The sequence below is a fragment of the Rhinoraja longicauda genome, chromosome 36, assembly GCF_053455715.1.
Source record: "Rhinoraja longicauda isolate Sanriku21f chromosome 36, sRhiLon1.1, whole genome shotgun sequence".
NCBI lineage: Eukaryota > Metazoa > Chordata > Chondrichthyes > Rajiformes > Arhynchobatidae > Rhinoraja > Rhinoraja longicauda.
Window position 1 is genome coordinate 1,291,919 of NC_135988.1, and position 25,886 is coordinate 1,317,804.

General features: G+C 50.7%; 1 protein-coding gene across 1 annotated transcript; it reads left to right on the top strand.

The window, feature by feature from the left end:
- The first annotated feature begins 296 nt into the window (after positions 1–296).
- Positions 297–25,337, top strand: LOC144610172 (transmembrane emp24 domain-containing protein 4-like). The gene is made up of 5 exons (XM_078428725.1): positions 297–526; positions 9,768–9,868; positions 12,018–12,143; positions 14,697–14,843; positions 22,687–25,337. Exons 1-5 carry the CDS (start codon positions 343–345, stop codon positions 22,834–22,836), a joined length of 708 nt encoding a protein of 235 aa, XP_078284851.1. The 5' UTR covers positions 297–342; the 3' UTR covers positions 22,837–25,337.
- The last annotated feature ends 549 nt before the right edge of the window (positions 25,338–25,886 follow it).

The following is a 25,886-nucleotide window of genomic DNA, read 5'->3' on the forward strand; positions in this document are numbered from 1 at the left end:
AAGCAACCGCACGTCATCCCGAGCGCATGCGCGTGGGACCACGGCAGCGACTCGTCAGGCGGTAGGAGTGACGTAGGCGGCGCGCTCCCGCTGCGGGCAGGTGCGCAGGCGCAGTGCGGGCTCCTAGAGGTCGCATGCGCAGTGGCGTCCCTGGTGACTCAGGCAGGCCGGCGCGTAGGCGCAGTGGCGTCCCCGTGTGGTCGGCGCGCAGGCGCGGCGGTGTCCCCGTGTGGTCAGCGCGCAGGCGCAGTGGCATCCCCGTGTGGCCGGCGCGCAGGCGCAGTGGCGTCCCCGTGTGTCCGGCGCGCAGGCGCGGTGGCGGTGCCGGGTTGGGCCGGAGCGATGCGGGCGAGCGGCGCGTTCCTGTCGCCGGGACCGGCACCGGGGATGAGGGTGAGGGTGAGGATGGGGCCGGCGCTGCTCCTGCTCCTACAGCTCGGCCTGGCGCACGCCATCTACTTCCACATCGGCGAGACCGAGAGGAAGTGTTTCATCGAGGAGATCCCCGACGAGACGATGGTGATCGGTGAGTCCGGCCGCCACCGAGACCCTCTCCCACTGACTCCCCCCCCCCCCCCGCAGTGGGCGGCCCTCGGACACCCCCCCCCCCACCGAGACCCTCTCCCACTGACTCCTCCCCGCAGTGGGCGGCCCTCGGACACCCCCCCCCCACCGAGACCCTCTCTCACTGACTCCCTCCCCCCCCCCCCCCCCGCAGTGGGCGGCCCTCGGACACCCCCCCCACCGAGACCCTCTCCGACTGACTTCCCCCCCCCCCCCGCAGTGGGCGGCCCTCGGACACCCCCCCCCCCCCCCCCACCGAGACCCTCTCCCACTGACTCCCCCCCGCAGTGGGCGGCCCTCGGACACACCCCCCCCCCACACCGAGACCCGCCTCACTGGTCTGGGGCACTGCCAGCGCTCACGGTGCCTTGTGCCCTCATGACTGGCTGTCATTGCACACCTCTATCTGCCCCCTTCATTGGCCCTATCTGCTGCCCTGTACCCCATCCGTGGGCACCCACAGGCCACTGCCCCTTCTCCCATCCACGACCCCCTGCGGTACATCATGTCCTCTCCACCGGCTGGCACTCTGTCTTTACAGTGGGCCTCTGTGCTCAGAATGGCTACCGTTGTAGACTTTCTGTCTTCGCTGTGCTCTCCAATGGCTGCTCAGATCCTTATCTAGTCAGATGTGCAGCACTTTGGTCAACGTGGGTTGTTTTTAAATGTGCTATACAAATGTGCTATATAATGTGCTATATAAATAAATAAAGGGCGGCACGGTAGAGTTGCTGCTTTACAGCGAATGCAGCGCCGGAGACTCAGGTTCGATCCTGACTACGGATGCTGCACTGTACGGTGTTTGTATGTTCTCCCCGTGACCTGCGTGGGTTTTCTCCGAGATCTTCGGTTTCCTCCCACACTCCAAAGACGTACAGGTATGTAGGTTAATTGGCTGGGTAAATGTAAAAAAAAATTGTCCCTAGTGGGTGTAGGATAGTGTTAATGTACGGGGATCACTGGGCGGCACGGACTTGGAGGGCCGAAAAGGCCTGTTTCCGGCTGTATATATATGATATGATATGATATGAAATTGACTTGACTTGACTTATCCTGTAGTCCAAGAGCCCACTTGATGGAACTAACCATGGGCATTCGAGGCGTTGTTCTGCGTGGCTGTACTTTGTGATTATGGGGTAATGCAAGGCATCATGTCCCTGCTACCTGGCGCGGGTTTTTATTGTTTTTACTGAGCGCCCCATGTCATTTTTGCACTCTGCTGGCGTTGGGCTTCATGCTCCCATTGATCTCATTGCACCTTGTACACAGGTTAGCACTGCACGCCACTGGCAAGTGCGGTTCCAACTTGCTTTCATTGCTCTCTGCCACGCTGCCAGCTGCCACTGGCAATGGGAATCATGGTTAACATAGCCATTTCTGGCCAGTAAGGTGCAGCCCTAGCCTTCTCACTAGCCAAGCTAAGAATGGCTGGCATACAGTAGAAGTGCCCTAAATCAATTGGTGTCGGGCAAAGTATCTCCGCGACTGCCCAGAGGGTTAATGTTTCAGAGAATTACTTTACATCTTGTAATTCAGGGACAGGAGGAACTCGTATAGTCACACAGCGTGCTCTGACCTTAAGGAAGATCTTGGTAAATCTATAATCCCACTCCATGTGTCCAAAATCTTTATTTATTAAATAATTAATTTATCGGATTTAAAATTAATCAAACAATTTCTGTCCGTGGAAGGGAGTTCCAAACTTCCAAGTCACTTTTTATGTAGCAATATTCTTAAATTAGCTTTATTCTAACTTTTGGACCAGAATCAAAAAGATTCCATCATCAACGCAAACCTATTTCCCTCCCCTCCCCTTTCAGCATTTCAAATATATTGTTCCTTTGTGACTCCATGCCTATCTCCCTGTCATAGAAACATAGAAAACAGGTGCAGGAGGAGGCCATTCGCCCCTTTGAGCCAGCACCGCCATTCATTGTGATTATGGCTGATCATCCACAATCAGTAGCCTGTGCTCAATTTCTCCCCATATCCCCTGATTCCACTAGCCCCCAGAGCTCTATCTAACTCTCTCCTAAATTCTTCCAGTGACTTGGCCTTCACCGCCCACCGTGGCAGAGAATTCCACAAATCCACAACTCTCTGGGTGAAAAAGTTCCTTCTCACCTCAGTTTTAAATGGCCTCCCATTTATTCTAAGACTGTGGCTGTTAGTTCTGGACTCCCCCAACATTGGGAACATTTTTCCTGCATCTAGCTTGTCCAGTCCGTTTAAATTTTATATGTCTCTATAAGATTCCCTCTCATCCTTCTAAACTCCAGTGAATACAAGCCTAGTCTTTTCAATCTTTCCTCATATGACAGTTCCGCCATCCCAGGGATCAATCTAGTGAACCGAAGCTGCACTGCCTCAATTACAAGAATGTCCTTCCTCAAATTAGGAAACCTCAAATGATGTCACCTGGCCTATTCCAGTTCAATATCTGTGTGATATCTGTCCTTTCAAAGTCAAAGTCAAAAGTCAACTTTATTGTCAATTTTCAGTTAGTTTTCACAAACAGAAGATCGAAATACCGTTTCCCACAATCCCGAGGAATAAAGTGCATTAAATTAAGTTAAAATTAAAAAGGCACAGCAAACAAGTCAATATATACAGTTTAATAAAATATAGTCACTTCAATGAAAAAAGATGAAGATGAATATATTACAATCAAAAATAATGAACAGTAGTGCAAAGCCTGTCCATAGCAGCGTTAAAAAAAGTGTCTGGTGCTGGATGTGCGTGTGTGTGGGGTGTTAAAGTCCAGGTCCAATGGGGGCAGGGAAGAGAGGAGGGAGGGAGGGGAGAGAGTTCAGCATCCTGACAGCCTGGTGGAAAAAACTGTTCTTTAGTCGGGTGGTGCTTGACCTCAGGCTGCGAAACCTTCTCCCTGAAGGCAGGAGTCTGAAGAGGCTGTTGGAGGGGTAGGAGGGGTCACCCACAATGCTCAGTGCTTTGCGGGTGAGGCGGGTGGTGTAAAGGACCAGGAGTGTTGGGAGTGAGGCGCCAGTGATCCTTTCACCTCTTCCCTTCCCACATCCAGCGACTGAAATGGTCCTTGCAGATGATGCGGCTGCCTCTTTTGCACCTTCGCTAATGAGTGTGTTGGATGTTTACGCTGTGGCTTGCTTTGCAATGGAGACCAAACACAGACTGGTTGATCACTTGTGTAGGAAAAAACTGCAGATGCTGGTTTAAACCAAAGATAGACAGAAAAAGCTGGAGTCTAGAGATGCTGTCTAACCCGCTAAGTTCCTCCAGCTTTTTGTGTCTATCTTGGGTGATCACTGTGGAGCAGCTCCACTCTATCGGCAGGGTGACACAGATTGCTGCTGCTTTCCTTCACGATCCCACACCTGTTCTGACATCTGCCTCCTGCAGTGTTGCAACAGAACTAATGCAAGCTCTGGAAACAATAAATCGCTTTCTATCTAGGCACATTGCAGCACGCAGGACACAATATCGAATCCCCCGCGCAAGAAGAGAAGGGACTCAGCAGGTCAGACAGCCTCTGTGGAGGGAAATGGATGGTCGATGTTTCACGTCAAGATCCTTAAACTAGACTCTCTTGTGCCACCCTTAAATTCTCCTTCTTTAGATAACTTGTTCTTGCTCTCTGAATGTTTCAGAATTGGCCATATGGGCTGTTCGCTTGTTCCCTTTTGTTTACTTGTTTACTTTTTCTTTAATTTGATTAGTCTGGCCAACTGGCTGTGCACCAATAGTCCGGACTGATCGGCAGGCACTACATGGACAGAACATCAGCAGCTCCTTAATTAACATATTGTTTCACCTTGTCAGACAGGCTCCTTTGCACCGCCTGTTACATCCCTCATCTGTTTCTGGACTAACTTGTTTTCTCTGTGTAGTTGTGATAAGTGTGTCAGCCCTGAAATATGAACCGTTTGTTTCCGTTTGAACCGAGCTTCCTAAGCTGCCTAGTTTTTGCAGCATTTTCAGTACATTAACCACCACAGCCACCTCAGCAGCCAGAGTGGTACCTGCAGATCCTGCCGCAACCGGGAGAGGGCATGCTTGACAGGTTGGTGGTGTGGGGAGGGGGTGCCCTGCTTGCGATGGCCTTCCGTGTGCTCCTGGTGAAGAGACGAGAGGCTCTCGGTGCCATTTCAAATGACATGGGCCCATGGATGCCCATGTATCGCCGGACACCTTGCATCCTTTCAAAGGGGAAGTTATCGTAGGGTGGAAGAGAGCATCCTCGAGCCTTGCCCTCTGGTCCACCAGATGATCTCTTGATGTGATGGAACCAAGAGCAGAGCTTGGGGTTGTCGGGTGATGGACGTGCCTGACCTTTAGAGCCCAGCGTTATGAGCTTGATGCTGGAGATGTGCTTCAGGTTAGTGTTTCTGCTGGACTTGGATTTTCAGGCGTCTGCAAGCTGTTATTCTTTGAGGCATGGTGGAAGTTATCGTAGGGTGGAAGTTGCCTATGCCTGACTTGATAAGACCATGAGATGTAGGAGCAAAATTAGGCCATTCGGCCCATTGAGTCTATTCCGCCATTTGATCATGGCTGATCTATCTTAGTCTCTCAATCCCATTCTTCTGCCTGTAAACTTTGACACCTTTACTAATCAAGAACCTTACTATCAATTTCTGCCTTAAAAATACCCAATGGCTTGGCCTCCACAGCCATCTGTGGCAATGAATTCCACAGATTCACCATCCTCTGGCTAAAGAAATCCCCCTCATCTCCATTCAACAGGTACGTCTTTTATTCTGAGGCTATTCCCTCTGGTCCTAGATTCTCCCACTGCTGGAGATATCCTCTCCACATCCACTCTATCCAGGCCTTTAATGTGAGGTTGTTGTCGCAACATGAGTTATCGTAAAGCCTTGAGCTGGAGTTCGGCAGCATCAGACAAAGGGTCACTAAAGATAATCTCCCGATCACTAAAAGGCTATTGCCTCCACAGATGCTGCCTGAGTTCCTCCAGAACTTATGTTTTGCTCAAGTTTCTCGCATCTGCAGTTCCTTGTGTCTATCACGCGGGCTTGACAGAGTGCAGTCTTGATCCATTGATAACACAGTCTAAAGGTGACCAGATCCCGTCCTGGACTTGGTCTCAAAATCTCTACCAATTGCTTTGCTATCATTATATATGTGTTTCACTCTTATTGGTTTACTATTGCCACATTGACAGAGATACAGTGAAAAACCTTGTTTTGCATGCTCTCCTGGCACAGCTCTACCCACTGCATTACTGTGCCACCCTGAATAACACCTCATGGATGACAGGAAGAGGGTTTTAATAATCTACTGTAAATTATAGGCTTGCTCGTGCACACTCTCCCCCACCTTTTACCCAATACAAATTCTCAAGTTGTGACCCAGAAGGAGTGATATGTTTCAGCATCATGAGGGTGGTATTGTGCTTGCTGGCTTAGTGCATCCGGGCAGTGAATGAATAAGTTTATTGGCCAAGTATATACACATACAAGGAATGTGCCTTGCTACTCCGCTCGCAAGTAACAACACGAGCATACAGTAAACAATTAAGAATAAAGCATAAAACATTAAAACATTAGGAATACAACATTACAGTTTAAACATGTGAGTGAAATAAACCAGAGCAAAAAGAGATTGGTTATTGAGTAGAGCTACTACTTGCGGGAAAAAGCTGTTTTTTATGTCTGGCTGTGGCTGCTTTGACAGACCAGAGTCGCCTTCCGAGGTAAGTGCTTCGAAGAGTTTGTGGCCAGGGTGAGAGGGGTCAGAGATGATCTTGCCCGCTCACTTCCTGGCCGTTGCAATGTACAGTTCGTCAATGGGGGGAAGGTTTCTATTTATGTCCTAAACATCAATTCTGAAGATTTTTTTATCACAATGCTGGTTTGTTTGAAGTGTAATTATTGTTGTAATACAGGAGAACTGCCAGTCAATAGTCTGAACAGTGTGCTCCCCAAAACCTAAAGGACAAGTCCAGAGTGTTTAACTGTGAGCAGATGGATGAGTGAGTGGGCAGATGCAGTATAATATAGATAAATGTGAGGTTATCCACTTTGGCGGCAAAAACAAGGTGGCAGATTATTATCTCAATGGTGTTAGGTTAAGTAAGGGGAGGTGCAGCGAGACCTGGGTGTCCTTGTACTGAAAGTTGGCGTGCAGTTACAGCAGGCAGTGAAGAAAGCTAATAGCATGTTGGCCTTCATAACAAGAGGATTTCAGTATAGGAGTAAAGAGGTTCTTCTGCAGTTGTATAGGGCCCTGGTAAGGTCACATCTGGAGTATTGTGTACAGTTTTGGTCTCCTAATTTGAGGAAGGACATCCTTGTAATTGAGGCAGTGCAGCGTAGGTTCACGGGATTGATCCCTGGGATGGCGGGACTGTCATATGAGGAAAGATTGAAAAGACTAGGCTTGTATTCACTGGAGTTTAGAAGGATGAGAGGGGATCTTATAGAAACATATAAAATTATAAAAGGACTGGACAAGCTAGATGCAGGAAAAATGTTCCCAATGTTGGGCGAGTCCAGAACCAGGGGCCACAGTCTTAGAATAAACGGGAGGCCATTTAAAACTGAGGTGAGAATAAACTGTTTCAACCAGAGAGTTGTGAATTTGTGGAATTCTCTGCCACAGAGGGCAGTGGAAGCCAAATCACTGGATGGGTTTAAAAGAGAGTTAGATGTAGCTCTAGGGGCAAGTGTAATCAAGGAATATGGGGAGAAGGCAGGCACGGGTTATTGATTGGGGACGATCAGCCATGATCACAATGAATGGCGGTGCTGGCTCGAAGGCCGAATGGTCTCCTCCTGCACCTATTTTCTATGTTTCTATACACCTGACAACATAACAAGGAAATCCTCACTTGCAGCAGCATAACAGGCCCGTAAACACGATACATAGAAATAACATAATAAACAACATTTCAATAAATTAATCGTCATGATAGTAATGCATGAGAATATCAAATGTCCTGAGTGCAAACAAAGACCGTTCATAGAAGTTCATAGCTGACATTAGTGTTGTGCAGTGTTCACGAGCCTGATGGTTGTTGGCAATAAGCAGTTCTTGAACCTGGAGCTCACGGTTTCCAGCCTCCTGCACCTTCTACCCGTTGATAGGGATGAGATGGTAGTGTGGCCAGGGTGACGTGGATGAAATGGTAGTGTGGCCAGGGTGACGTGGGTCACTGGCATACTGCTGCAAGTAAGGCTTGATAATCGTGGCCTGGTGATTGTTGTACTATTGTACATCAGCCTTGACTTTGGGCTCGTGTCTTTGAAGTGGATCTTGACACCACTCTGTGTGATGGGAACCATTCTGGCAAGTCTCTAATCTACAATAGATTAGACTATATATGAAAACCCTCTTTCTGTTGTCCAGGGCAGTACAGTGGTGCAGCGGGCAAAGCTGCTACATCACAGTGCCAAAGACCCGGGTTCATTCCTGACCTTAGGTGCTGTCTGTATAAAGTTTGCACGTTCTCCCAGTTTCCTCCAAGGCTTCAGTTTCCTCCCACATCCCAAAGATGTGTAGGGTGGCAGGTTAATTGACCCTCTGTAAGTTGCCCCAAGTGTGTAGGGAGTGGATGAGAAAGTGGGACAACATGGAATAGGTGATCGATGGTCAGCGTGGATTTGGGCAAGAGCCTGTGTCAGTTCCACAGGCCAGGATTCAGTTCCACAGGCCAGGATTCAGTGCGTTCGCCACATCAGCAGTTTACTGATGCCGTGGGCTAGGCGAGTGGTGACAAGTGACATCCTGTTTGCGTTGTTGCTCAGGATGAATCATCCTGTAGTAAGTGAGTGCTTCTGCAGGTGGGGCAACAACGAACCCTGCCTGTGGCTCACATCACAGCCCCTTGAGCTCATTAGATGGGACCCACGTGCTCAGCTCTGAGTGATACAACACGGAAAGAGGACCCTCGGCCCACTGAGTTCACACCAACCATCAACTACCTGTTTTTACACTAATCACCGCCTTAACCCACGTTATTCTCCCCACGTTGAACCATGAACTGTTCACAGGCCCCAAGCTTCAGATTGCACCATTCACCTACGTTTGGGATAATGTCCAACCTGTATGTCTTCGGGATGTCTGCTAGAACTGCAGAGCCCAAAGGAAAGCCACGTGGTCATGAAGAACGTGCAAACCCCACTTAGACAGTACCAGCAGACCTGGGTCCCTGGAGCCGTCAGGAAGCAGCTCTGTTCCCCACATCACTGTGCTGCCAATATCATATCATATCATATATATACAGCCGGAAACAGGCCTTTTCGGCCCTCCAAGTCCATGCCGCCAAGCGATCCCCGTACATTAACACTATCCTACACCCACTAGGGACAATTTTTACATTTACCCAGCCAATTAACCTACATACCTGTACGTCTTTGGAGTGTGGGAGGAAACCGAAGATCTCGGAGAAAACCCACGCAGGTCACGGGGAGAACGTACAAACTCCTTACAGTGCAGCACACGTAGTCAGGATCGAACCTGAGTCTCCGGCGCTGCATTCGCTGTAAAGCAGCAACTCTACCGCTGCGCTACCGTCTTGGGGCTTTTTCTTTTACTAGTCCCAAACAGCCAGTGAAAGCAAATTGTGAGCTCGATCAGAAGCAGGGACCATAATTTAAAAACTCAGTAATAAAATTGTTTCTATGCTAAACTCAGCAACATCTGTGGAGGCTATGAATGGGCTTCAGACTGCGGATAGGAACCAATCTGAAGAAAGTGTCCGAAAAAGAACAAAAAAGGTGCAGCGGGTAGAGCTGCTGCCTCACTGCGCCAGCGACCCTGGTTTGATCTGTGTGGAGTTCACATGTTCTCCCTATGACCGTGTAGGTTTCCTCCCACATCCCAAAGATGTGCAAGTTTGTAGGTTAATTGGCTTCTGTAAATTGCCCCCTGTATGTAGGGGGTGGATGAGAAAGTGGGATAATGTAAAAATAGTGGGAAAGGGTGAGAGATGGTCAGCATGGATTTGGTGGGCCGAAGGGCTTGTTTCTCAGCTGTATCTCTAAACTAAATTTGATGTTCCGGAGAACCCATTTCCCCAAATTGTTAGCTCGCTCACTTACATTTAAGTAGTTGTTGAAGAACAAGTGTCTCTTGCTGATGGTTGGCGTAGGTTTGCAAGGCTGATGTCGAGCGGCACGGGCCTGAGCTGAGCTGAGGAACCTGTTCTATGCCGTACATTTTGAGTCATTCAACCCAGTTCCCTTTTGCGATGTTTAATCCAGGTAACTACCGGACTCAGCTCTGGGATAAGCAGATGGAAACCTTTCTGCCCTCGACTCCAGGACTGGGAATGCATGTTGAAGTGCGGGATCCTGATACGAAGGTAGGATGTAGTACACTGGTGTGTGTGGCTGAGGTTGGAACTCTGCAACTAACCTTACTGGAGCACTACTGTTTGTGATGTACAGAACTAAAAGATATTTGGACAGGTTCATGAATAGGAAAGGTTTGGAGGGATACCAGCCAAACGCGGGTAGGTGGGACTAGGGTAGATGGGGCATCTTGTTAGCATGGGCAAGTTGGGCTGAAGGGATTGTTTCCATGCTGTAAGACTCTATGGCTCTAGAACTTTATTCAGAGGTTGTACAGTGCTTATCTGGGCTATTGTACAGTTACTGCTGACAGGAACAGGCCCTTTGGCCCATCGAGTCCACACTGGCCATCGAGCACCAGTCCTACACGAATCCGTTTTAGACCCCATACATTCCGATCAATTCCTCTCGGATGTGCCTACCAGCACACACATTTGTGGGGTATGAAGAGAAAAGAGCACTTGGAGAAAACCCACCCGATCACAAGGCGAACGTGCAGACTCCACACAGACAGCACCCAAGGTCAGGATGGAACCCAGGTATGTGGCAGCAGCTCCACTAACTGTGACGCCCCCCAGGATGTAAATATCAGATGCTAGAGGGCACGGCTTGAAGGTGAGAGGGCAAAGTTTAAAGGAAATGTGCAGAGCAGGGTTTTTTTACACAGAGCGTGGCGGTACTTAGAACTCGCTGCCAGGGGTGGTGGTGGAGGCAGATACGATAGTGGCATCTAAGGGGCAGATAGATATGGAGGGATATGGATTATATACAGGTAAATAAGAGATGGCATCATGTTTGGCACAGGGATTGTGGGCCCAAGGGCCTGTTCCTGTGCTATACTGTTCTATACTAGAAATGCCAAGACAGCATCTGGGCATTTACAGGCTACAGCCTTTCAATGAAAACAATTTGCCATTCTGAATGTGCTGGGTTCCTCTGTGGGATCACTGGTCCTTGTGGTGAGACATTGATCCCCAGATCAATAAGGGAGGCTGTAAGTCAGCCTTTAGCAGAATCTGTCAGCTGCCTCTGCCAAATACCTTCCAGGCAGTCCACAACATCCACTATTGTACATTGGGTCAGAGTGTGGCCCGGCTCGGCTCGGCTCTGCAGAGTGTAAGAAGTTTCAGGTCTTATGCTAAAGAATGGGGAATGGAAAATTGGAATTGACATATATATTGCTGAGGTTGTGAGCAGTTGGTGCCGTGCTCCTGCGCATTGGTCCTTAATCCACCCTCCAGTTTGCTGCTGGTCATTTGGGAGCCGAGCTGGAGAAATATTCCACATAGTCATCTGCCGCGCAACCTATCGCATTCATTCCGAGTAACCGAGACAGTTCCATGGCGGGTCTAATTACAGAGGGGAATCGGCCAGCTTCGAGGAGTCTGCCCTGTGTTGGCTAATCTGTAGGCTGAGACTGTACTGGACGGATTGTAATTTGCCTCTTTAGACTCATATATTTAATTTCTGCCTGCTAATCTGTAGCAGAACATGAGGTTCAGCAGCTGAGCTCAGATTCTTTGGTGGTACTTGGGGAAATGGCCTGCAGAGTCCTTGCTTCTGCAATAGTGAGAGTGCAGAATATTAACCCCACATCCGTTACCTGTGAAGGGAAAAGACAAGGAGTAACTCAACGGGCTGGGCAGCAACTCTGGAGGACATGGGTGATGTTTTGAGTTGGGACCCTTCTTCAGACCAGACTCTAGTCTGAAGTAGGGTCCCAACCCAAAACACCAAATGTCCATATTCTCCAGAGATGCTGCCTGGCCCGCTGAGTTAGACAATAGACAATATGTGCAAGAGGAGGTCATTCGGCCCTTCGAGCCAGCACCACCATTCAATGTGATCATGGCTGATCATTCTCAATCAGTACCCCGTTCCTGCCTTCTCCCCATACCCCCTGACTCCGCTATCCTTAAGAGCTCTATCTAGCTCTCTCTTGAATGCATTCAGAGAATTGGCCTCCACTGCCTTCTGAGGCAGAGAATTCCACACTTACTCCAGCACTTTGTCTTTTTATGGTGATTCAGCATCTGCCGTTCCTTGTTTTTGCTCATTCCAGTTGTCGAGTTGTTCCCTTCCCACGGGGAGTGCTGATTGAACAGCGAGTGGTGAGTTGCCGTGTCCTGCACTAGTCTGACCTTTGCTTCCACTTCCCAGGTGATCCTGTCCCGGCAGTACGGCGCTGAGGGGAGATTCACCTTCACGTCGCACACTCCCGGCGAGCACCAGATCTGCCTCCACTCCAACTCCACAAAGATGTCGCTGTTTGCAGGCGGCAAGCTGGTAAGAGCTGGGCATTGGATTGTTGGTACCTTATCTCTATAGAAGCCTGTTTGAGTTTTCATCAGTTGATGTTACAACTGCCTTGTTGCTGACCTCAAAGTGAAACAGGGAACGGTGAACCAGAGGAAGTGGAACGTGTACTGTAGGCTGGACTTTGGCAACTCCCCCAATCCCAATCTGATCTCCCGGTGGCTGAGCACTTCAACTCCCCCTCCCATTCCCAGTCTGACCTTTCTGTCATGGGCCTCCTCCAGTGCCATAGTGAGTCCCACCGGAAATTGGAGGAACAGCACCTCATATTTCGCCTGGGCAGCTTGCAGCCCAGTGGTATGAACATTGATTTCTCCAACTTTAGATAGTTCCTCTGTCCCTCTCTTCCCCTCCCCCTTCCCAGATCTCCCACTGTCTTCCTGTCTCCACCTATATCCTTCCTTTGTCCCGCCCCCCTGACATCAGTCTGAAGAAGGGTCTCGACCCGAAACGTCGCCCATTCCTTCTCTCCTGAGATGCTGCCTGACCTGCTGAGTTACTCCAGCATTTTGTGAATAAATACCCCCAATAACTGGAGTATCTTCTGTTCTGCACGCACTTCCTCTTCTCTTCGGCCAATATTGTGCCCAACATGATGCCAGGTTAAACTAATCTCCAGTCCCCGCATGTGTTCTATACCCCTCCATTCCTTTCATACCCATGTGCCTATCTAAAACCTCTTCAATGACATTATCGTATCTGCCTCCACCACCGTCCCAGCAGCACATTCCAGGCATTTACCTTTCTCTGTGGGGGAAAAAAACGCCCTGTATATCTCCTTTAAACGTTACCCCTCTTTCCTTAAAGTAATGCCCTGTAGTCTTTGATATTGCTACCCTGGGAGGTAAAAGCTCTGACTCCTCTACCCTATCTATGCCTCATTATTTTATATACATGTGCCTCCCGGCTTACGATGTTTCAACTAGCGATAGTTGACTTTGCGATGGTGCAAACGGCAGCCACCGCTCGCTCCCGGCCACGTGATCGTGTGTATTGCAATGCATTTCGACGTACAATACTTTCGGTTTCCGTTGGGTTTCTCGGAACGGAACCCCATCGGAAGCTGAGGAGCGCCTGTACTTTTATCAGGTCTCCCCTTGGACCCGCATTCCACAGAAAACAACCCAAGCTTGTCCAACCGCTCCCTCTACCTAATACTTGTAATCTAGGCCTCAGTCTCATAAACCTCTGCACCCACTCTACATCCTTCCTGTAATGGGGTGACCAGAACTGCACACAATGCTCCAAATGCAGCATGTGGATGAATGTGAGGTTATCCACTTTGGGAGCAAGAACAGGAAGGCAGATTATTATCTGAATGGTGTCCTATAAAGCTGCATCATGACTTCCTGACTCTTATACTCAATACCTATGAAAGCAAGCATGCCACATGCCTTCTTTACCACTCTACCTGCTTGATGTTTGTCAATGAGAGGATGTTATGGACCTGGACCACAAGATCCCCCTGCAGATCAATGCTGTTAAGAGTCTTCCCATCAAACGTATACCTTCCCCTTGCCTTTGACCTCCCAAAGTCCATCGTACTTGCTCAGATTAAGTTTCCCGTTTCTGCAACTGATCTATATCTCACTGGATACTTTGACAGCCTTCCTCACTGCCCGCAACTCAGGCAATCTTGGTATCGTCTGTAAAGCTACTAACCAACCCATTTAGATTCATGTCCCAGTCATGTATACATATCACAAATAACAGAGGTCCCAGCACAGTTCTCTGAGGAACTCCATTGGCCACAGACCTCGAGCCAGAATATTGTTCTTCACCACAACCACATGTCTGCTTTGAGTAAACCAATGCTGAATACATACCAGAAAGTCACCATCAATCCAGAATCATCTTAATCATCAATTAAGAATCATCTTAATCTTCTGGATTAGTCTACCGTGAGGGACTTTGTCAAATGCCTTACTAAATCCGTGTAGACAACGTCCACCGCCATACCCTTATCATTACCTTGGTATCACAAAATGCTGGAGTAACTCAGCAGGTCAGGCAGCATCAGACTGAAGAAAGGTCTCGACCCGAAACGTCATCCATGCCTTCCCTCCAAGATGCTGCCTGACCTGCTGAGTTACTCCAGCATTTTGTGATACCTTCGATTTGTGCCAGCATCTGCAGTTATTTTCCTACTCATCATCACCTTTGTCACCTCATTAAAAACTTGCACTGATTATTCTTGTTTTGATGAAATGTTTTGGTTGTTATATGTTCACTGGTTACTGTATTCCTTACGCAGTCTGTAAGAGTGAAAACCATGGGAGGGCCGTCCGTCCGTCCACATTGAACATGGTCACTCTGACCCTCGCTCCTTCAAAGGTCCAGAAGTTTCTCATCAAAATGACTTGCATGTTGGCAGGCTGGAACAGGGTCGTGCAACTGTGCAGATGGCAATGCCTCCACCGTTTAGCGTTGCACTTGGTGGTTGGCATCGGCAGTGCGCAGGCGTTTCAGGAGATGTTAATTGGTGGAGTTATTGTGTGACGGTTTCCTTTTCCTCTACTGCAGCGGGTGCACCTTGACATCCAAGTGGGGGAACATGCCAATAACTATCCAGAAATCGCCGCAAAGGATAAACTGACGGAACTGCAGCTGCGTGTGCGACAGTTGCTGGACCAGGTGGAACAGATTCAGAAAGAACAGAACTACCAGAGGGTGAGTATGGAGCAAACAGTGTAACCCGGAGCACTACCGCATCCCCTTCACACTGCCCCCTCCCCTCCCTCCCCTTCACACTGCCCCCTCCCCTCCCTCCCCTTCACACTGCCCCCTCCCCTCCCTCCCCTTCACACTGCCCCCTCCCCTCCCTCCCCTTCACACTGCCCCCTCCCCTCCCTCCCCTTCACACTGCCCCCTCCCCTTCACACTGCCCCCTCCCTCCCCTTCACACTGCCCCATCCCCTCCCTCCCCTTCACACTGCCCCCTCCCCTCCCTCCCCTTCACACTGCCCCCTCCCCTCCCTCCCCTTCACACTGCCCCCTCCCCTTCACACTGCCCCCTCCCTCCCCTTCACACTGCCCCCTCCCCTCCCTCCCCTTCACACTGCCCCCTCCCTCCCCTTCACACTGCCCCCTCCCTCCCCTTCACACTGCCCCCTCCCCTCCCTCCCCTTCACACTGCCCCCTCCCCTTCACACTGCCCCCTCCCCTTCACACTGCCCCCTCCCTCCCCTTCACACTGCCCCCTCCCCTCCCTCCCCTTCACACTGCCCCCTCCCTCCCCTTCACACTGCCCCCCCCTCCCCTTCACACTGCCCCCTCCCCTTCACACTGCCCCCTCCCCTTCACACTGCCCCCTCCCCTTCACACTGCCCCCCCCTCCCCTTCACACTGCCCCCTCCCCTCCCTCCCCTTCACACTGCCCCCTCCCCTCCCTCCCATTCACACTGCCCCCCCCTCCCCTTCACACTGCCCCCTCCCTCCCCTTCACACTACCCCCTCCCTCCCCTTCACACTGCCCCCTCCCTCCCCTTCACACTGCCCCCTCCCTCCCCTTCACACTGCCCCCTCCCCTCCCTCCCCTTCACACTGCCCCCCCCTCCCCTTCACACTGCCCCCTCCCCTTCACACTGCCCCCCCTCCCCTTCACACTGCCCCCTTCACACTGCCCCCTCCCCTTCACACTGCCCCCCCCTCCCCTTCACACTGCCCCCTCCCTCCCCTTCACACTGCCCCCTCCCCTTCACACTGCCCCCCCCTCCCCTTCACACTGCCCCCTCCCTCCCATTCACACTGCCCCCCCCTCCCCTTCACACTGCCCCCCCCTCCCCTTCACACTGCCCCCTCCCTCCCATTCACACTGCTCCCCCCTCCCCTTCACACTGCCCCCTTCACACTGCCCCCTCCCCTTCACACTGCCCCCTTCACACTGCCCCCTCCCCTTCACACTGCCACCTCCCCTTCACACTGCCCCCCCTCCCCTTCACACTGCCCCCCCTCCCCTTCACACTGCCCCCCCTCCCCTTCACACTGCCCACTCCCTCCCCTTCACACTGCCCCCCCTCCCCTTCACACTGCCCCCCCTCCCCTTCGCACTGCCCCCCCCCTTCGCACTGCCCACTCCCTCCCCTTCACACTGCCCCCCCCTCCCCTTCACACTGCCCCCCCCTCCCCTTCACACTGCCCCCCCCTCCCCTTCGCACTGCCCACTCCCTCCCCTTCACACTGCCCCCCCTCCCCTTCACACTGCCCCTCCCCTTCACACTGCCCCCCCCTCCCCTTCACACTGCCCCCCCCTCCCCTTCACACTGCCCCCCTCCCTCCCCTTCGCACTGCCCCCCCTCCCCTTCACACTGCCCCCCCCTCCCCTTCACACTGCCCCCCCCTCCCCTTCACACTGCCCCCCTCCCTCCCCTTCACACTGCCCCCTTCACATTGCCCCCTCCCCTTCACACTGCCCCCTTCACACTGCCCCCCCTCCCCTTCACACTGCCCCCCCTCCCCTTCACACTGCCCCCCCTCCCCTTCACACTGCCCCCCCCTCCCCTTCACACTGCCCCCTCCTCTTCACACTGCCCCCCTCCCTCCCCTTCACACTGCTCCCCCCCTCCCCTTCGCACTCAGATGTGCAGCACTTTGGTCAACGTGGGTTGTTTTTAAATGTGCTATACAAATAAAATTGACTTGACTTGACTTGACTCCCCTTCACACTGCCCCCCCCTCCCCTTCACACTGCCCCCCCCTCCCCTTCACACTGCCCCCCCCTCCCCTTCACACTGCCCCCCCTCCCCTTCACACTGCCCCCCCCTCCCCTTCACACTGCCCCCTCCCTCCCCTTCACACTGCCCCCTCCCCTCCCTCCCCTTCACACTGCCCCCTCCCTCCCCTTCACACTGCCCCCCCCCTCCCCTTCACACTGCCCCCTCCCCTTCACACTGCCCCCTCCCCTTCACACTGCCCCCCCCCTCCCCTTCACACTGCCCCCTCCCCTCCCTCCCCTTCACACTGCCCCCTCCCCTTCACACTGCCCCCTCCCTCCCATTCACACTGCCCCCCCTCCCCTTCACACTGCCCCCTCCCTCCCCTTCACACTGCCCCCTCCCTCCCCTTCACACTGCCCCCTCCCTCCCCTTCACACTGCCCCCTCCCCTCCCTCCCCTTCACACTGCCCCCCCCTCCCCTTCACACTGCCCCCTTCACACTGCCCCCTCCCCTTCACACTGCCCCTCCCCTCCCCTTCACACTGCCCCCCCCTCCCCTTCACACTGCCCCCTCCCTCCCCTTCACACTGCCCCCTCCCCTTCACACTGCCCCCCACTCCCCTTCACACTGCCCCCTCCCTCCCATTCACACTGCCCCCCCCTCCCCTTCGCACTGCCCCCTTCACACTGCCCCCTCCCCTTCACACTGCCCCCTTCACACTGCCCCCTCCCCTTCACACTGCCCCCCCCTTCACACTGCCACCTCCCCTTCACACTGCCCCCCCTCCCCTTCACACTGCCCCCCCTCCCCTTCACACTGCCCCCCCTCCCCTTCACACTGCCCCCCCTCCCCTTCACACTGCCCACTCCCTCCCCTTCACACTGCCCCCCCCTCCCCTTCGCACTGCCCCCCCCTTCGCACTGCCCACTCCCTCCCCTTCACACTGCCCCCCCCTCCCCTTCACACTGCCCCCCCCCTCCCCTTCACACTGCCCCCCCCTCCCCTTCGCACTGCCCACTCCCTCCCCTTCACACTGCCCCCCCTCCCCTTCACACTGCCCCCTCCCCTTCACACTGCCCCCCCCTCCCCTTCACACTGCCCCCCTCCCTCCCCTTCGCACTGCCCCCCCTCCCCTTCACACTGCCCCCCCCTCCCCTTCACACTGCCCCCCCCTCCCCTTCACACTGCCCCCCTCCCTCCCCTTCACACTGCCCCCTTCACATTGCCCCCTCCCCTTCACACTGCCCCCTTCACACTGCCCCCCCTCCCCTTCACACTGCCCCCCCTCCCCTTCACACTGCCCCCCCTCCCCTTCACACTGCCCCCCTCCCTCCCCTTCACACTGCCCCCTTCACATTGCCCCCTCCCCTTCACACTGCCCCCTTCACACTGCCCCCCCTCCCCTTCACACTGCCCCCCCTCCCCTTCACACTGCCCCCCCTCCCCTTCACACTGCCCCCCCCTCCCCTTCACACTGCCCCCTCCTCTTCACACTGCCCCCCTCCCTCCCCTTCACACTGCTCCCCCCCTCCCCTTCGCACTCAGATGTGCAGCACTTTGGTCAACGTGGGTTGTTTTTAAATGTGCTATACAAATAAAATTGACTTGACTTGACTTGACTCCCATTCACACTGCCCCCCCCTCCCCTTCACACTGCCCCCCCCTCCCCTTCACACTGCCCCCCCCTCCCCTTCACACTGCCCCCCCTCCCCTTCACACTGCCCCCCCTCCCCTTCACACTGCCCCCCCCTCCCCTTCACACTGCCCCCTCCCTCCCCTTCACACTGTCACGTAAGCATGCGGACTTTGGAGTTTCTGACTCATTCGGGGTGTATGGAAAGATTTAAGCTTTTAGGTCTCTTCACGACCAGTTTACTACTGTACAACAGTTGGTGTGAATGGGAACCCTGGTAGAATTCTTACAATCACATTTCCCCCTCACCCCACATCTTACCTCCGGGATCAGAGATAAAGATGCCCACATGGATAGAAGTACAAAAATTGAAGACGCCTGGTACTTTATCGGTGAGATTCCTCTGTACCGCCTCCAGCTAGATTCTCCTCCGCCTCTCTTCCACTGCCCTGCAAATTCCTTCCCGTCAGATACTTACCCAGCTCCCTGCTACCTCCACTCCTGCTCTTGGTGGTACCAGTCTCGATCCAAACACTGGGCACAGGTTCTCTGTTTATAGCCTAAGATAGACACAAAATGCTGGAGTAACTCAGTGGGACAGGCTGCATCGCTGGATGGAAGGAATGGGTGACGTTGTGGGTTGAGACCCCTCTTCAGACTGAAGATGACATTGAGCTTGATGCTTGCCCCCTTTTCTTTTTCAAGGAGCATGAACCCAGCGTCTCAAGTCTGCCCATATTACCATCGTCCTTTGTGCCTGGAACCGTTTTAGTAAATCTCTTCTGTACCCTCTCCATGGCCTTCACGTCTTGCTCAAAGTCTGGAGCTCAGAGCTGTGCACATTCTCCTATTGCCAGAAACATTGGTTTATACAAGTTCATCCTGATTTCCTTCTTGTGCTCTGTGCCTCTATTTCTAAAGCCTAGGATCCTGTGTGTATATTTTAACCCATCTGCATGCTGGTACCTATTGATAACTGCCATGTAGTCTGTTTCTTTAACCCCACTCCCCTTTTCCACAGTTTACACTCCATTCAGATGTGCACCTTGCCTCCTGTGCCTGTGATCATCGCGTGCCAGTGTTTGATCCCGATACATAGGACAGTGCAGCACAGGAACAGGCCCTTCAGCCCACAGTGTCTGTGCCCAACATAATGCCAAGATAAACTCATCTCCTCTGCCTGCACGTGATCCATACCTCTCCATTCCCTGCATATGGGTGTTCCCGTAATAAGGGTCCCAACCTGTGACATGGGAGGCCAAATTTGAAAGTGATTAAATTATAACGAAATACCGCGGCATTAAAAATGAGCCTACCTATGATTCTTTTGAGCTAATTTGTGATCAAAATTGACCAAAATTTAATACTTTCAAAATTTGGGGGGGAAAGCGAGAGAAAAAAAATATTTATAATTTTTTTAAATATATATATATATATATATATATATATATACACATAAATGAGAAAGAATGCAGTAACTTTTCATCGAATTTAATGTTAATTTACTCGAATATTGCCCAGAACCTAAAGCATCTGTGTAGGCAGGAGCATACTTTCCACGAGACTCGGCATTATCTGGGACACGATCACTTTTGATTTCCTTCGCTACAGTGCACACACTTTACAACAACATCGCAACAAGCAATGAAAGTTTCACAGAATTTAAACATTTTTAAACTGGAAGCAACATTTACGAGTAAAGAACGAAAACGTGCAAAAAGATTTTTGCTAACCAATGATTCCAAGCAAAAAAACCTGAATACAGTGTAATTGAGAGCACAGAGTGCCCACAACATCACCACTGGGACATTGTCTCTTATACTGATTTCTCAGCTCCCTTACAAAATGTCCCCACGTAGCCTACCACCAGGACCGTAGTTCAGGTCAGGGTCATTATAATCGCATTGTATACACTGGAATTTAGAAGGATGAGAGGAGATCTTATCGAAACGTATAAGATTATTAAGGGGTTGGACTGGACAGGAAACATGTTCCCAATGTTGGGGGAGTCCAGAACAAGGGGCCACAGTTTAAGAATAAGGGGCAGGCCATTTAGAACTGAGATGAGGAAAAACTTTTTCAGTCAGAGAGTTGTGAATCTGTGGAATTCTCTGCCTCAGAAGGCAGTGTAGGCCAATTCTCTGAATGCATTCAAGAGAGAGCTAGATAGAGCTCTTAAGGATAGCGGAGTCAGGGGGTATGGGGAGAAGGCAGGAACGGGGTACTGATTGAGGATGATCAGCCATGATCACATTGAATGGCGGTGCTGGCTCGAAGGGCCGAATAGCCTCCTCCTTTGTCTATTGTCTATTGTTTGAACTATTTTAAAATCGTGCGAGTGCAAAAAAAACGGTTATAGCATCGACGAGGTAAAAAAATGGGAGTGACTACAGAATGAGACAGCGCTAAAATAAGTGAGCAGACTAGATCTTTATTCTATGATTTTAAGTTCTATTCATTATTAAATATTTCAATGGAAAACTTAAACACAAAATATAAACAATAAAAAAAAGAAACAATAAATATAAAAACGGTTACTCTGCTTTCAATTCACACATTTCACACGTAACCAAATGGACACTGCCACTCATGTCCTGCTGCAAAAACCTGGGGCTTCAGGAAACCATCTAATCCGGTGATAAATTATAAAAATCATAAGCATAATCAGAATTTGGCTTATATAAGGTTATTTAGTTGCAAAATTAATGTGATCTTTCTGGTATAAATTAGTCTAAGGATTTGATGAATGAAAAATGTCCCCAAAAATAGCAAGAAAACGCAGGGACACAACTGATATTTTTCTTTGTAAAAACAGATTTATTTCACTGCTGATTGCTGTATTTATCCATGTGCCTTTCTAAAAGCCTCTTAAATGCCACCTTCGTATCTGCCTCAACCAACTCCCCTGGCAATGCCTTCCAGGACCCACCACTTGCAGCACCCATCACTTGCAGCACCCACCACTTGCAGCACCCACCACTTGCAGGCACCCACCCACCACTTGCAGACCCCACCACTTGCAGCACCCACCACTTGCAGCACCCACCACTTGCAGGCACCCACCCACCACTTGCAGCACCCACCACTTGCAGCACCCACCACTTGAGGCACCCGCCACTTGCAGCACCCACCACTAGCAGCACCCACCACTTGAGGCACCCACCACTTGCAGCACCCACCACTTGCAGCACCCACCACTTGAGGCACCCACCCCTTGCAGCACCCACCACTTGCAGCACCCACAAAGGAAACTTGCCCCACACATCTCCTTTAAGCGTTGCCCCCCTCACCGTAAACCTAATGCCCTCTACTTTATGATATTTCAACTTTGGGGGAATAGGTTCTGACTATCTATGCCTCTCTATAATTTTATATACTTGTATGATGTTTTCCTTTAGCCATAAAAAAACGATTTCAGTCTGTCCAGCCCTTGCTTGCACCACCTAATCCAGGCAGCATTATGGTAAACCTCTAAAAAGCCTCCACATCCTTTCTGTTACGCGGTGAGCAGAACGACAGGCAATACACCAAATGTGCCCAAAAGGTACTTTAACAGTGACCTTGCCAACTAAGCAATAGAGGGGGGTATTTGCTTCATACGTTCATGTGATAGGAGCAGAACTAGGCCATTTGGCCCATCAAGTCTACTCTGCCATTCATTCATCGCTGATCTATCTCCCCCTCAACCCCATTCTCCTGCCTTCTCCCCATAACCCCTGACACCCGTACTAATCAGGAATCTCCGCCTTAAAAATATCCACTGACTTGGCCTCCACAGCCTTCTGTGGCAATGAATTCCACAGATTCACCACCCTCTGACCAAAGATGCTTACTGGTGGCACGGTAGCGCAGCGGTAGAGTTGCTGCTTTACAGCGAATGCAGCGCCGGAGACTCAGGTTCGATCCTGACTACGGGTGCTGCACTGTAAGGAGTTTGTACGTTCTCCCCGTAACCTGCGTGGGTTTTCTCCGAGATCTTCGGTTTCCTCCCACACTCCAAAGACGCACAGGTATCTAGGTTAATTGGCTGGGTAAATGTTTTTTTTTAAATTGTCCCTAGTGGGTGTAGGATAGTGTTAATGTGCGGGGATCACTGGGCGGCACGGACTTGGAGGGCCGAAAAGGCCTGTTTCCGGCTGTATATATATGATGATGATGATGATGGTGCTTAACACGTTGTTCCTATAGATGAACGTTTGATCTTGTTTTTCCTTTTGTGCACAGTATCGGGAAGAACGGTTCCGACTGACGAGTGAAAGCACCAACCAGCGAGTCCTGTGGTGGTCAATTGCCCAAACAATCATTCTGATCCTCACTGGGATCTGGCAGATGAAGCACCTAAAGAGCTTCTTTGAGGCCAAGAAGCTGGTGTAGACATCATCCCACTGCCGTCCATTGCAAGAACATGGCAGAGAAACTCAGCCCCCCCCCACCCCCCGGGCTGACTGATCTACAACCAGTGTGACATTACACATGTGGTACGAGAGGCTTCTATTGAAAGGATGGGAGGCAAAGGTTTACTTACTTCTAAGATGTTACATGTTGTGGAGCAGTTAGTCCAGGGGTCCCCCGTGTGTCCGTGAAGAAATGTTAATTCATATTTAAGTGTGATTGTAGAATCAAAGATGGAGCTTGCTGCTGAAGAGACTACGTTCCTGATTATCCTGCACGTTGGATCTGAGAAGACTCGCGTCAAACCTTCCTGTGGACTTTAACCATCCCAAAGAGTTCTTCGCAGTTTGCCAAAATTTTCATGATGCCACCTTGGTGTCTTCCCTTGCCAGTCTGGGCATCCACAGAGGGCAGAATGAGTGAAGTGGTTGAGTTTCTGCAAGGTCCACTGAGACCAGATCCCCCTGCATCAGTGACCACCCAGCCACATCCCTTCAACTCTGAAATTATAATGCGCTGAAATTCTCCTTGTTTCTCAAAAACTAGCAGAAGCAAACCCGGGGCAAAGAAACAGTTGGAAACCTGTTGGCGGGTAATTGTTCACTGATACCTCCCACCAGAGACCCTGTTTTACACAGTAGTCACTCAGCATGGAAACAAGCCCTTCAGGCCAACCAAGATGTCCCATCTAAGCTGATCTAATTTGCCAACATTTATCACATATCTCTTTCCTATCCATGCACCTGTCCAAATGTTGTTATTGCACCGATCTCCACTACGTCCTCTGGCAGCTCGATCCAACTACCCACCGTCCTCTGTATGGAAAAAGTTGACCACAGGTTCCTATTAAATCTTTTCCCTTTCACCTTAAACCTATGCCCTCTAGTTTTTGATTCATCTATCCTGGGAAAAAGACACTCTGCATTCAGGCTATGAATTCCCCTCACGATTTTATATACGAGGGATGGTGGTGACATTTAGAAGGCTTATAGATATGCACATGGATATGGAGGGAATGGAGGGATATGGATCATGTACAAGCACATGATGGCTTTATGTAGAGCACAGACATTGTGGGGCGAAGGGCCTGGTCCTGTCCGATACTTTTCTATGTTCTTTAAGATGATCCCTCAGCCTCCTGCACTCAATAAGTGAAGTCCTCGCCTGCCCAACCTCCCCCTACAGCTCAGCCCCTCGAACCCTGGTAACATCCTTGTAAATCTTTACACACAGTGCCTTAATGGCATCTTTCCGATAGCAGGTGACCCAATACCCCAAGTGCAGCCTCACCAGCATCTTGCAACAACTAACATAAAGTCCCAACTTCTATACTCAATATATAGAAGCAAGCAACTGCAGTTGCTGGTTTACAAAAAAACAGTGCAGGAGTAGCTCAGCGAGTCAGGCAGCATGTCTGGACAACATGAGTAGGTGACGTTTCAGGTCAGGTTTTTTCTTCGAATTGAAGAAGAGTCCTGATCCAAACCTTCACCTGTCTATATTCTATATTCTCGAAGGATGCTGCCTGACTCACTGAGTCTCCAGCACTTTGCGCCTTTTTTTTTCTATACTCAATCCCCTAACTGATGACGACCAACAGAGGAGGAACTTCAATTCTATTCCCTAGATTATTTCTGGTTCTTATCTCGAAAGAGCCCTGGTATGGCAGGTTGGGATAGATGAATAGCGTGGGTTATTTTTGGAACTTAGTTCTATGTCCGTACAGAGAGCGGAGAGACTGCGTATCTCCCTCTGACCCTGTGTGCTGTCCAAGTGACCCGTTTAATTGCTCTGCTGAAACAGTGCCTCAGAAGCCACATTTAACAGCCTGGCTTTAACTCTGTGTAGACAGGGGGCTGAAGCAAATGGCTGAGCCTCTGCTCCCCTGAGTTCAGTGGGCCGGGTGGTTTTAATGGCTGTACGCTACCCAGAGAGGCTGTCTCCCTTCCACAAGGCCCGAGTATAGCCAGCCTGGATTTCTGACACAACCTGTAGGTGCATCTTGACTGTGGGACCCTACGAGAGAGTGCCAACTCCTGTTTTGGCCCAGGCTTCTCTTTGCAGCAGGCTGGTCTGTGTCAATGCATGGATGCAGGTTAATCAGGCTCTGATGGAGAATGATCACTGTCAGCTCTGGCTCTGCCCGCTGACTTAGTTTGTGCCCTATGGATAACATTTACAGCTGCTTCTGCCCTCGGTTTTTCCGTAAGATCCACTCTGTGAATGGCTGCAAGCTCTTCAGTTGCCCACGTCTCCCCTCTAACTCATCCTTTTGCACAGAGTTCTGACCTTGCTGTTGTGTGATGCACTGTGTTAGAAATCTATGGACAGAGAAGGCTGCTCCACTGGAAACATGGTCTGGGCGAGAGGTGATCACCCCAGTCTGTCCACCTAAGCTGGCCATTTTGGCACATGTTGTATTACCAGACTTGGAGAGAAATACAAATTTTAAATAAATTTCTTAAACAATATTGTTTAAAACATGCCTGTGTGACATTGTGAGATATTTGTTGGTTCTGATTGTCCAAACAGTAGAAGCCTATCACTACTTATCACTATTGGTCCATTAGAGAGTCAGAGTGGACAGCTATGTGCTGAGCCGGAAGAAATGGGGGAGATATTAAACAATTTCTTTTCTTCGGTATTTACCGAGGAGAAGGATATTGAATTATGTGAGGTAAGCGAAACAAGTAGAGTAGTGATGGAAATTAGGAGAATTAAAGAAGAGGAGGTACGGACACTTTTGAAGAATATAAAAGTGGATAAGTCTCCAGGTCCTGATAGGATATTCCCTAGGACATTGAGGGAAGTTAGTGCAGAAATAGCAGGGGCTATGACGGAAATATTTCAAACGTCATTAGAAACAGGGATGGTGCCGGAAGATTGGCGCATTGCGCATGTTGTGCCTTTGTTTAAAAAAGGTTCTAAAAGTAAACCTAGCAATTATAGACCTATTAGTTTGACGTCTGTGGTGGGAAAATTAATGGAAAAGATACTTAGGGACAATATATATAATTATTTGGATAATCAAG

Bases quoted from the DNA above. Each gene is read 5' to 3' on its own strand.
- LOC144610172 (XM_078428725.1), top strand. From the start codon at position 343: ATGCGGGCGAGCGGCGCGTTCCTGTCGCCGGGACCGGCACCGGGGATG. The intron at 527-9,767 runs GTGAGTCCGGCC...TGTTTAATCCAG, and splicing joins CGACGAGACGATGGTGATCG to GTAACTACCGGACTCAGCTC. The intron at 14,844-22,686 runs GTGAGTATGGAG...TTTTGTGCACAG, and splicing joins AAGAACAGAACTACCAGAGG to TATCGGGAAGAACGGTTCCG.